The following is a 12041-nucleotide window of genomic DNA, read 5'->3' as shown; positions in this document are numbered from 1 at the left end:
TAACCATGTAAAACCCAGAAGTGTGTGTCCCTTTTTTAGAAATAAAACCTTTTTTATTATTAATACAAGTAATTTTTGGGGGGGAGCGCCCATTGGTGAAAGCGCGCCTTGGGTTACAAACTATTTCAGTTTACAACCGGACCTCCAAAATGGATTATGTTTGTAAACCAAGGTACCACTGCATAGAATGGCTGGTTTTATTATCTGTTCTACATTGATGCACAATACCGCCTCATATCCCCTCCTTTTTTTGAGGTGAGCAGAATAGATTGGATTGGCATAGATAGCATTCCAACCCAGTTTCTGGACTGTGCCCTCTGTTTCTAATCCAAGTGATATAATAAGATCTAGTTAGAGTTATCTGCTTCTTCTCCTTATTAGCTGCTCCCTGCTGTTCAGCTCAGGCCTCAGCAGAATAATGTAACATTTGGGGGAAAAGATGCAGCCAAGTAAGCCAGCAGTGGAGGCCAAGATGGAGAAGATCTCCACAGCCACCATGTATTTCCCTTTGGTGCTCAAGTATGTTGGAACAAAGGACAACCAAACACTGCAGAACATCAACATGCTGAAAGTGATGAACTTGGCTTCATTGAATGTGTCCGGCAGCTTCCTTGCCAGGAAAGCCACAATGAAGCTGATGGTAGCCAGAAGTCCAAGGTAGCCCAAGACAAGATAGAACATGAGCACAGAGCCTTCATTGCATTCTGCTACAATTTCTTCTGGCAGTGAATGCATGTCCAAATCTGGAAATGGAGGAGACCTTGCGAGCCACGTGGCACAAATGGCAGCTTGAATGAGGAAGGAGGAAACCACAGTGGAGTTGGTCACCCTTTTCCCCACCCACTTCCTCATGTTGGAGCCTGGCTTGGTGGCCATGAAAGCCAAAACCACAGTGATGGTTTTGGCCAAGACACAAGAGACAGCCACTGAAAAGATGATTCCAAAAGAGGATTGTCGGAAAAGGCAGGACGTCTTCTGAGGCTGCCCAATGAACGGAAAAGAGCAGAGGAAGCAGAGCAGGAGGGAAAGAAGGAGAATGTAGGTGAGGTCCCGGTTGTTGGCTTTGACTATGGGGGTATCTTTGTACTTAATAAAAATTCCAATCACCATAGCTGTAATTAAGGAGAAAGAAAGAGTAACCAAAGTTAAACTGATCCCTAAAGGCTCTTCATAGGACAGAAAACTTATTGACTTGGGAATGCATTTATCTTTTTCCTTGCCTGGATATTGTTTTTCTGGGCATTTGAAACAGTCATCCATATCTGGGGAAAAAAGAGGAGTTACCGTTTACTGAAAAGGCATGTATCAATTGGAGCCAATGGCCACAACTGTCTTTCAGCTTAGGGCTAGCTCATATCGCTCAAATCAAAAAATCAAAAAACCCCTCCCCCTCGGTGTGTGTGCCTTTTATCCAAAGATCCCAGGGAGGTATAAAACATTAAGAATACCACATGGGCATATAAATGAAATATAATATTATTTCCAGTGTGCATCACTTTACAATCGAATCACCCTCCATTTTTCTTAGCTCTGTCCTAGAAGGGGCTCCTTCCTCTTACACCCCCCCCCTTGATCGCTTAAACCTCACAAATTTTAGGACCTCCCAGCTTGTCCCTTCCCCAGACTGCTCCTCAGTGCCCCACCACCAGGAGCCAGGGTCTTCTTCCTCTTCTTCTATGCCTTCCATGGGGGGCTCTTGGGCAGGTGGTACCCACTGCTCTTCCTCATCCACCCAGTCCCTGACATACAAGGTCAAAACGAAAACCCCAGCCCCTAATCTGGCTTCTGCATCTTGGACCAATTGAAGTTTTCACTTTAACACTCAAAGCTGGAATACATTGTGCATCATGTCACTTACCCTCTTGATCGGAAATCTTCCCTTCCGGGCATGGACCACAATCAAAGCAACAGAATTTTTCCCCTTCCTTCGCTTTTTTCTGATTGCCAGCATGGCAAGAATGAGTACACACAGAAAGGGGAAGCACCTATCCATAGAAAAAGAATGAGGGGGAGCAGAAATGATAATTTAAAAACCAGCTAACTGTAAATTGAAATACAATGATTTGACATTGAAGAACAAAGAGCACAGTGCAGGCAACCATCTGCCAGTCTTTCACTGAGCATGCCAAACAGTATTCTTACAAAAGTCGGGTGCCTTCTCCTGTCTGTGCTGAGCAGTGGCAAGAGCCCATGGGGTCCCAAACACTCACCCAGGGTCTGTGTTCCTTTGGAGAACTGAAGATATGGCAGAAACTGCCGTTGCTTTAAGAAATATGGCTTATTCACTTATTCACACCTCCACTCTGCATGCAGGGAGTCCACATCTTACAGCATGGTCATTTCGAGAGGGACTTGCATCCCACAGCAGTGCAGCTTTGAAATCCAAGGCATCTCAGCAGCAAGACTTGCACCCAGCCTCCCCCAAACATGGATCTCCACTCTTCTTCCTCTTCATCTTCCCAGATATCCTTGCTTGAAAACTCCCATTCCTGTCCCCTCAAACAAACACCACATCACCTTGGTAACATCTCACTCTCCAGGTCAAAGGATTCCTTTCTAATAACCCGTTAACACCTTTTGTCACGTGAACAGGTTTGCTCTTACTTTCATCCACACCCCAATTAAACAAAATTCTAGCATTTCTTCATTCCTATGGTTTAAGGGGGTCCCCCATTTAAATTAAAACAATATGTGTGCATTCAATTGCTTGACTGATGAGAAGTTGAAGACCAGCTAAAAAGGATGACTATTTCTACTCAGTGCATCATAGAAACGTATTGGCCAACGGGTGATGTATAGTCCAGGTTTGGACCATGAAGAAATGATAACTGGTCAAAATTTATTAAAGCCTAAACAATATTTAGCACTCTACAGTAAACATACAACTGCTTTCAATTGATGGGAATAACAGGGATATTCAGCACCTCAAACGGACATTTTGTTGTTGTTTTTTTAATCTGACATAAACAGTGCCTAATTGCCCATGGCAATTTGCTGTGTAAGGTAGGTTTCTGACCCTCAGATAATCTGCCCTAATAATGAAATAGCCCATGAGAATGCCCTGGAATCCACACCTGGTTAAACCGCCTATGCCATACGATCCTATCATCACTGATGAGGAATTTGTGTCCTTCTTTGGGATCCACCCTTCCAACCTTCACTTGAACAAAAGAGTTGTTGGGGAACATGACCATGTTCATGATGTCAAATCCAGCTCCCATTTCCCTCTTGTCATTAAAAGTTACCAGTTCTCCAGCTGAGTTGTTAAATGAAATGTCTTGAAGAAATGGGTGGAGCTAGTTAACAGAGAAAAAGTTTAAAAAGTAAATTATAATAATAATAATAATAATAATAATAATAATAATAATAATAATAATAATAAATTTAGTGTAGACTGTCCAATTTTTTTATGAAGATGCAATAAATTTGCAGGTGTAGAGTACTGAAAATGTATAGATTCTCTTTCTCCTATCTCTCTCTCTGCCCCATCAAATATCTAAGTGGAAAACAGAAACCACAGACTTTGTCAATGAGTACTACCTACTGTTATTTGTACTCTTCAGTATTTAACTGTGACACTCCCTTCTATGATATCCTTAAGCTGAAAAGAAAAACAACTTTACAATTTGTCGTAAAACAAAAGTGATGCAGCAAAACAAACAGGAGACATCAGCAAAGAACAGCATCAAAACAATCAGAGCTAAACTAAAACCATTTTGGCTTTGAGTCCTGGAAGACCTGCTGCTTGTCTTTGCAGACCTTTTCCCATCTGGCCCTGTATGGCAGCACCCTAACTGACTCCAGCTACAAAAGCATACCTCCAACATTTCTCCAGTGAAAATAGGGACATCCTAAGGAAAAGCTGGACATTCTGGGATCAAATCAGAAACCGGGGCGGCTTCTGTAAATGTGGGACTGTGCCTGCAAAAGGCGCGGTGGCTGAAGATGCCTAAGACCATCTTGGCTGTCTCTTAGTGTTTGTTCTTCTTTGGTGATCACTCTTCGCTGAGTAAGATTGACTTCCATAAAGACGGTTTTAACAATGAGTCCATAAGTAAAGTAGAGGCCTATTCTAGATCCACACGCCCTACCACAGTAGGGATATTGGTTTCTGGATGGGAAATGGTCATGATGTGGATTTGCCAAGCGTGCCTCCCTCTTAGCACATTTCTCCCTTTCGTCCAGAGTTTGAGCATCTTCAAAGCCCATGAAACCTTTGGTAACGGCTGTTCTCCAATTGGAGCACTCACAGGCCAGTTTTTCCCGGTTGTCGGTGTTTATACTACATATTTTAAAGAATTGCTTTGAGAGAGTCTTCAAACCTCTTTTGTTGACCACCAGCATTACGCTTTCCATTTTTAAGTTCAGAATAGAGTAGTTTTCATAGGGCAGTGCCTGAGTGCAGTGCTAGGTCATTGAGCCTGAGCTTCCACAACTGCTGCCTAACATGAACCACCATTGCAAAGATTGGCAGCAACAGCAACATACATGTTCTATGCTTATGTTAATATGTTATTCTTTTATTAGCTTTGCTGCTTTCAGTGTGCACTCTGCACTTGACCTCCTTTGTACTGTTTTCTTCTGAAATCTTTAAGGTATTATTCTACCTTCCTGTTAATGTGATGCTTTTAATGTATATTTTATATTTGACTTTTTCCAATAACCTTTCGTTCTGGATTGCTTTATTTTATGTTTGAACGTTTGGTAGAGACAAAAATTTTCATGCCTGCAGGCCAGGAGATTTGATAAATGATAGATAGATATAGATAGGTGGTAGATAGATGATAGATAGATAGATAGATAGATAGATGACAGATGACAGATGATAGATGATAGATGATAGATGATAGATGATAGATGATAGATGATAGATGATAGATGATAGATAGATAGAGAGATAGATAGAGAGATAGATAGATGATAGATAGATAGATAGATAGATAGAAAGATAGATAGATGATAGATAGATACCGTAGATAGATAGATAGATAGATAGATAGATAGATAGATGATAGATAGATAGATAGATAGATAGATAGATAGATAGATAGATAGATAGATAGATAGATATAAATATATAAAAATATAAAAAATAAAGCAAATTCCATAATGGAGACATTACCTGCCAAGGTTGGAGATCTTGAAGTTTAATTCTCTTACCCCTCATCTTTTCTCTCTTATTGAATCTAGATGAGTACAAGGCATGCAAAGCATAAGCCACAGAATAGACAGCATTGTAGATACTATAGCTGTGGCCAGTCATGCGCATTTCAAAAACAGCCCCTGGAAGTCTCTCCAGCTTCTCCTCTCCAGTACATGTTCTATCAACTTTTGCTGCTGCTTCAGGATTTGGAAATGAACAGTTGAATGCTTGCTCCCAGAAGTCCTTGAGGAAACCATTTCCTTGTGAACAATGAAGCCTTACATTCTGAAGATATGTCTGGAACCCTAAAGGTTCTTCGGAGTGAATTGCAAAGGAAATTGCGCCTTCAAATATTTCAAAATCCCAACCCCTTATGAGACCAGTTACGGAAAAATCAATCTGGGCTGTCATGATCCACACCTTTCCAACTGAAGTGTTTTCCTTATATTCAGGAGCAACTACAACAATTAAAGTGATCAGCCACATTACAGTCATTGTTTCCCCATATATAATAAATGTTCTCGCTTTCATATCCATGAAAGGCTTGTAAATATTTTGGGCCTGATCATTAAGATCTTCAAACCCGTGGAAATTGCCTTGGTTTGGGATTCTTTCTGAAAAAGCTGTGCATATTCCATTTTGAGAAAGCAATGGCTCCAGGATCTGCAAGAAATGGTCTCCGCTTTCATCATCCACAGCAAGAAGCCCAATCCAGGTCCATCTGAAATGCTGCAGTAACCAGATGATCCCTGCATATTGGTGGGTCTCATTTGCAACCATGCTATAAAAGGAGCGAGCCTGTGTTGTGACACTTTGCTCTGGAGCAAATGAACCATACGTGAGCTAAAAGGGAATGCACAGCTACTTTAGAGATGTTTTAAGCCAAACCATTCTGTGAGCTCCTTTTTTATGGAATCAAGATTTGGGGAAGTAAAATACCAATCTATATTTCCAGCTCTGGTTGAAATGTGTTTGTTCAATCCTCTGCTTCAAATTTGGGAGTATGATGCCTGGGAAACATAGATGGAAAATTAATCTGCCAGACACTCCCAGGGAATTTCCTGCTCATTTATAGCATCTATATTGAAGAATGCAGTGCAGGGGGGCACTCAGAAAAGGCCTATGGGGGGTGGATGTGTGGGAGAATGCCATCTTCCACATACTGTGTCGCCCAACTGTATGAAGCCAGTTTTATTCAGTTTTTCAAACATTATAATTTTATTTTCTACACAGTCATATTTCTCCATCTGTGTCAGCTACACAATCTCTCCACGAATATCAATAAAATATGGAGTTGCATGCTTGATTTTGTGAAGGACCCAGTTCATTGTGCAAGGATCTTACCTGTGGGATCTTGTAGAGACTTAAGATGTCAGCCATATGAAAGGAGATATCAGAGGCAAGGCCCCCAATAATGGCTATTAGGTTTTTCTGCATGCCACATGCATAGTTGGGGAGAAATGTATGTGATTTGAAGAGCAGGTCCAGAATGGTGCGATAGGCCATCCTCTCAATGTAGTAACTGTCGTAGATGTGGAATCCAATTGTGGCATTGGGCAAGACCCTGGGATTCTCATTTATTGTTTTTATAGCAAACACCAAGGCCAGGACATGCTGATAGAACTTTGTCACCATTCTGCAAAGAAAATCATAAGTTCTTTCACAACTAAATTCTATGGTGAGTGTGAAATATTTTATCATAGAACTAGCATAAATGCAATGAGCTTTGGCCATCATTATATTAAGGAAGAAAAACTATCACAGTGGCTGCAAACAAGGGAAGGAGATGGAGAAAGCAGTAAACTGCAAATCCATTTCAGTTTGACATGTTTTCCATCCAGTTTCTCTCTAAATTTATATTTTTACTTTGTATGTTCCACTCTGGTAAAATTTATGTTAGTATAAGCTAACAGCCTGCATAGTCCTTAACAACTGTCTCTTACCATGCTGAGTTGATTTCCCAGTTAGAAGATTAAACCAAAAGCACTCTGCTAATCAACTAGAGAACATACTATAATACCCACTTCTTTTTAACAGCATTGCTTGTTTTGGAAACTTTTCTTTATTCTCATTTTATCCACATCTAACACTGTTTCAAACCTAAGCATTCCTTAATTTGCTTTTTCTAAAAAATCTCATTATACATGTTTGCCTTTTCATCAGTGTTCACAGAGACCACGTTTTGAACATTTTTAGCTTCCTACTAATTTCTCCCATCTCATTGTATTTCACAAACTCACAGAATTGTACTTGGAAGGGGCACCAAGGGACATCTACTCCAACCCCCTGCAATGCAGGAATCTCAACTAAAGATGCCCTAACAGATGGCCACCCAACATTGGGTTGAAACCTCTAATGAAGGAGAGTCCACCATAGCCTTCATTTTATTTAAACATTCACAGTTTATCATCTCAGGCATCTGTTTGGCTGTTATGGATACAGGATACTGGAGTATCTGCTTTAGTTGTGTAACTGCTCTAGTTGTGATCAGGAACATGATCTCCACAAGTTCTTATGATGGGAGTCAGCCATAAACAAGAACACCATTCATGCTCTTTCGGAATTTTAATTCCTGTACTAAAATCCATAGGTTTCCAAGCTCACAAGACACCAGGAGGCAGGGAGGGGTCTCTTACATTGGAACATCAAAGCCTTGTTCCTCAGAAGGGTGAACCTGGAAGGACACTTTGTAGGAAAGAAAAAGGATCTGAGACGTAATCCCACCAATGATGAGACCTTCGGGTTGATACCACTCATGAGGCACTGGGAGGGCATCACTTCTAGGACATGTAATAGTATTTGCCTTGCACACCATGTGTGATAACAAAAGTAGCAATGCCACCACCAATGCAGCCATCTCTCCAGATGGTCATCAACTTCCTTATAACATTTCTTTAACATGTCAGTTAACAAGCCTTGAGGGGAACAACTCTGCACAGATTTGATCAGATGATTAGCACAAATTCAAGGTACAGTATATAACCACATTCAGATTGGGTGGGGAAAACTGCTTGAAGGTGTCATGGAGAACCAATTATTTGAGGTAATTGCAGGAGTAATTACTTGTGCAAAGTCTGGTCTCTGTATGGCACCAGTAAACATGTTTTTCCACTCTTTTACTCCCTCATGGGAAAACAGATAGAAGATGGGTTCACAATGATCTCAATGAAAAATAACAGGAGAGCTAAGACATAGGAACAAATGAGAGGGAACCTTTAGCTTATGAAACATGAGTTCTCTATTTCCCCAGTACTCCTTTTTTCAGGCTGCAGCTGGCAGCTATACCTCAGGCCTATTTTTGCTTTCCCTTCAGTATAACATAAGGAATTTATTGATCATATTGTTATGTGCACTCAAATTTCACATAAGAGATTTCATGTGCCAGCACCTATGTTTGGTTTGGCTACCTTACAATGAAAGTCAGCAGAGGATGGGGGATTGATGTGATATATCATTTTGTATTTACAAGTATATACAGGATGAGCATTAAATGGAAGGGCTCTGGCTACCTCATTAGGTTTCTACCCAAGTCCTAAGCCTCCACCATAGCTTTGAATCCAGCACAGATAACAATTCAAGCCTTCCGGATTCTTCCCAGCCCAGCCCGAGGTAGTTTGGACACTCTTTCACTTTTAGGGGCAAATTTCCAAACAAAAGCTCCATGGGTTTAAGGTGGTCTTCCAAAAAGCTTAGGGGGCGATTCCCCCCATTTCATGAAATATGGCAACGCTAGAATGTGGTGTATGTGGGACTTCCCTTGGGATTGGTCCAGAAGCTGCAGCTGATGCAGAATACTGTGACAAGGTGGTTTAGAGAAGCACGTTGATGCACACATATTCCATATGTGCTAAGGTAACTGTGTTAAAGAAAAAGTTTAATAAGCATAAAATGCAATGTTTGTATGCATTGCATTTAAAATGCTATGTTGAGAAGTTTGCATTAGGCAAGCTTTCGGGGTTCAGATTTATTGTTTACTCATTGTTTATTGTTTAAAATTCAAAATGGCCTCCCTCCATTCCATGCTCAGAAATCAACCAGATTGGCAATTCAATCAACACGGGCCAAAGGACAGCATCTCCTACCACCTGTGAGGGGATGGGGTGAGCTCAAGGGGTGCAGGGAACCTCCAGTCTCCCAAACTCTGCTGCTGATCCCTTTCCCCCTACAGCTGCCTAACTCTGCCTACTTGTAGGGATAGCCCTTCTCAAGGAAGGATGTGAAAACTTAAATTGCTTCTACTGGCTATCCATAAGTTAAAGGGAGCAGATTCCATAATCATTTATTCCATGGCTGAGCAGCTATAATTTATTTACACTTTGATTTTCTCCCTGGCCCATATTTTGTGTTCATAATTCCCATCCTGGTTCTTATCCATAGATATGGTGACCAACTGTTTGCCACCTCCCAAATCTTAAGTGGAGTGTGTTTGCATGAAGAGATAATGGTTACTCAAGGGCTGTTTTGCCCCTTTATGCTGAGCTGTATGTAAATTTGAAGGCTGTTTCCTCTTTATATCAGTGGTCACATCTCCCTGCACCAGCCACATTAGAAGGCATACCCTGTTTGCCAAACACGTTTCCACTTAACCTCCCCCACCCACAGATAAGGAAAGAAATGATGCTTTGGTTTCCATTTGTGTTCACTTTAGCAGCCTTCAAAGGTATTTTTTCAAATTTAGGGGAGAGTACCATTCACAGAATTATATTAAGCAGAACTCTTACAAACATTCTTTCTTTTCAGGTGTCCAAGCAGACATCCAGCTTGTTGAGTCTGGAGGAGATGTCAAAAGGCCCAGAGAGTCTCTCCTCCTCTCCTGTCGAACCTCTGGATTCACCCTCATCAGCTACTGCATGGATTGGGTACGACAGGCTCCAGGGAAGGGACTGGAATGGATTGCAAGGGATTGTAATGGAGACTCAAAATATTATGCTGGCTCAGTGAGAGGGCGCTTCACCATCTCCAAGGACAACTCTGTAAACATGGTATATCTGCAAATGAACAGCCTGAAACTTGAGGACACAGCTGTTTATTACTGTGCAAGAGACACAGTGAGAGGAAGTGAATCTGTAGCCTGATAAAAACTTCCCTTTGCCCATGGCAGCTCTCTAAATTGAGATAACTGCACCAGACTGAATGAAGACATTAAGAGAAGGGAAACAAATGCTTTATTTGGAAATCCTGCCAAACATCTTAAATAATAAAAAAGACTAAGATTGAGACCAAGAATTTGTCCAAGAGAAATCAGTACATGATGCTTTCATGATTTTTCTGTTACAGACATCCTTGGTCCCTGCATATGATTACTGGTTTTATTATCTGTTCTACGTTGATGCAGAATACCGCCTCATATCCCCTCCTTTTTTGAGGTGAGCAGAATAGATTGGATTGGCATAGATAGTATTCCAACCCAGTTTCTGGACTGTGCCCTCTGTTTCTAATCCAAGTGATATAATAAGATCTAGTTAGAATTATCTTGTTCTTCTCCTTATTAACTGCTCCCTACTGTTCAGCTCAGGTCTCAGCAGAATAATGTAACATTTGGGGGAAAAGATGCAGCCAAGTAAGCCAGCAGTGGAGGCCAAGATGGAGAAGATCTCCACAGCCACCATGTATTTCCCTTTGGTGCTCAAGTATGTTGGAACAAAGGACAACCAAACACTGCAGAACATCAACATGCTGAAGGTGATGAACTTGGCTTCATTGAATGTGTCTGGTAGCTTCCTTGCCAGGAAAGCCACAATGAAGCTGATGGTAGCCAGAAGTCCAAGGTAGCCCAAGACAAGATAGAACATGAGCACAGAGCCTTCATTGCATTCTGCTACAATTTCTTCTGGCAGCGAATGCATGTCCAAATCTGGGAATGGAGGAGACCTTGCGAGCCACGTGGCACAAATGGCAGCTTGAATGAGGAAGGAGGAAACCACAGTGGAGTTGGTGACCCTTTTTCCCACCCACTTCCTCATGTTGGAGCCTGGCTTGGTGGCCATGAAAGCCATAACCACAGTGATGGTTTTGGCCAAGACGCAAGAGACAGCCACTGAAAAGATGATTCCAAAAGAGGATTGTCGGAAAAGGCAGGACATCTTCTGAGGCTGCCCAATGAAAGGAAAAGAGCAGAGGAAGCAGAGCAGGAGGGAAAGAAGGAGAATGTAGGTGAGGTCCCGGTTGTTGGCTTTGACTATGGGGGTATCTTTGTGCTTAATAAAAATTCCAATAACCATAGCTGTAATTAAGACGAAAGAAAGAGTAACCAAAGTTAAACTGACCCCTAAAGGCTCCTCATAGGATAGAAAACTTATTGACTTGGGAATGCATTTATCTTTTTCTTTGCCTGGATATTGTTTTTCTGGGCATTTGAAACAGTCATCCATATCTGAAAAAAAGAGGAGTTACCATTTTACTGAAAATGCATGTATCTATTGGAGCCAATGGTCACAACTGTCTTTCAGCTTGGGGCTAGCTCATATTGCTCAAATCAAAAAATCATACCCCCCTCCCCCTCGGTGTGTGTGCCTTTTATCCAAAGATCCAAAGATATTCTGCTCTGGTCAGACCTCACCTGGAGTACTGTGTCCAGTTCTGGGCACCACAGTTCAAGAAGGACACTGACAAACTGGAACGTGTCCAGAGGAGGGCAACCAAAATGGTCAAAGGCCTGGAAACGATGCCTTATGAGGAACAGCTAAGGGAGCTGGGCATGTTTAGCCTGGAGAAGAGGAGGTTAAGGGGTGATATGATAGCCATGTTCAAATATATAAAAGGATGTCACATAGAGGAGGGAGAAAGGTTGTTTTCTGCTGCTCCAGAGAAGCGGACACAGAGCAATGGATCCAAACTACAAGAAAGAAGATTCCACCTAAACATTAGGAAGAACTTCCTGACAGTAAGAGCTGTTCGA

At 41.6% G+C, this 12041-nt stretch overlaps 1 protein-coding gene across 1 annotated transcript; it reads right to left on the bottom strand.

Moving 5' to 3' along the window:
• Positions 1–357: 357 nt before the first annotated feature.
• LOC310692466 (vomeronasal type-2 receptor 26-like) lies at positions 358–7958 on the bottom strand (the record flags this gene model as incomplete). Its single annotated transcript, XM_083473408.1, has 6 exons — positions 358–1262; positions 1859–1985; positions 3099–3296; positions 5123–5986; positions 6488–6779; positions 7780–7958. The coding sequence occupies 6 exons, from the start codon at positions 7956–7958 to the stop codon at positions 358–360; spliced, it is 2565 nt and encodes an 854-aa protein (XP_083329534.1).
• Positions 7959–12041: the final 4083 nt, after the last annotated feature.

Source organism: Podarcis liolepis (assembly GCF_965112155.1).
Source record: "Podarcis liolepis genome assembly, chromosome: 13".
Taxonomy (NCBI): Eukaryota; Metazoa; Chordata; class Lepidosauria; order Squamata; family Lacertidae; genus Podarcis; species Podarcis liolepis.
This window is presented reverse-complemented; position numbering and strand designations above follow the sequence as displayed.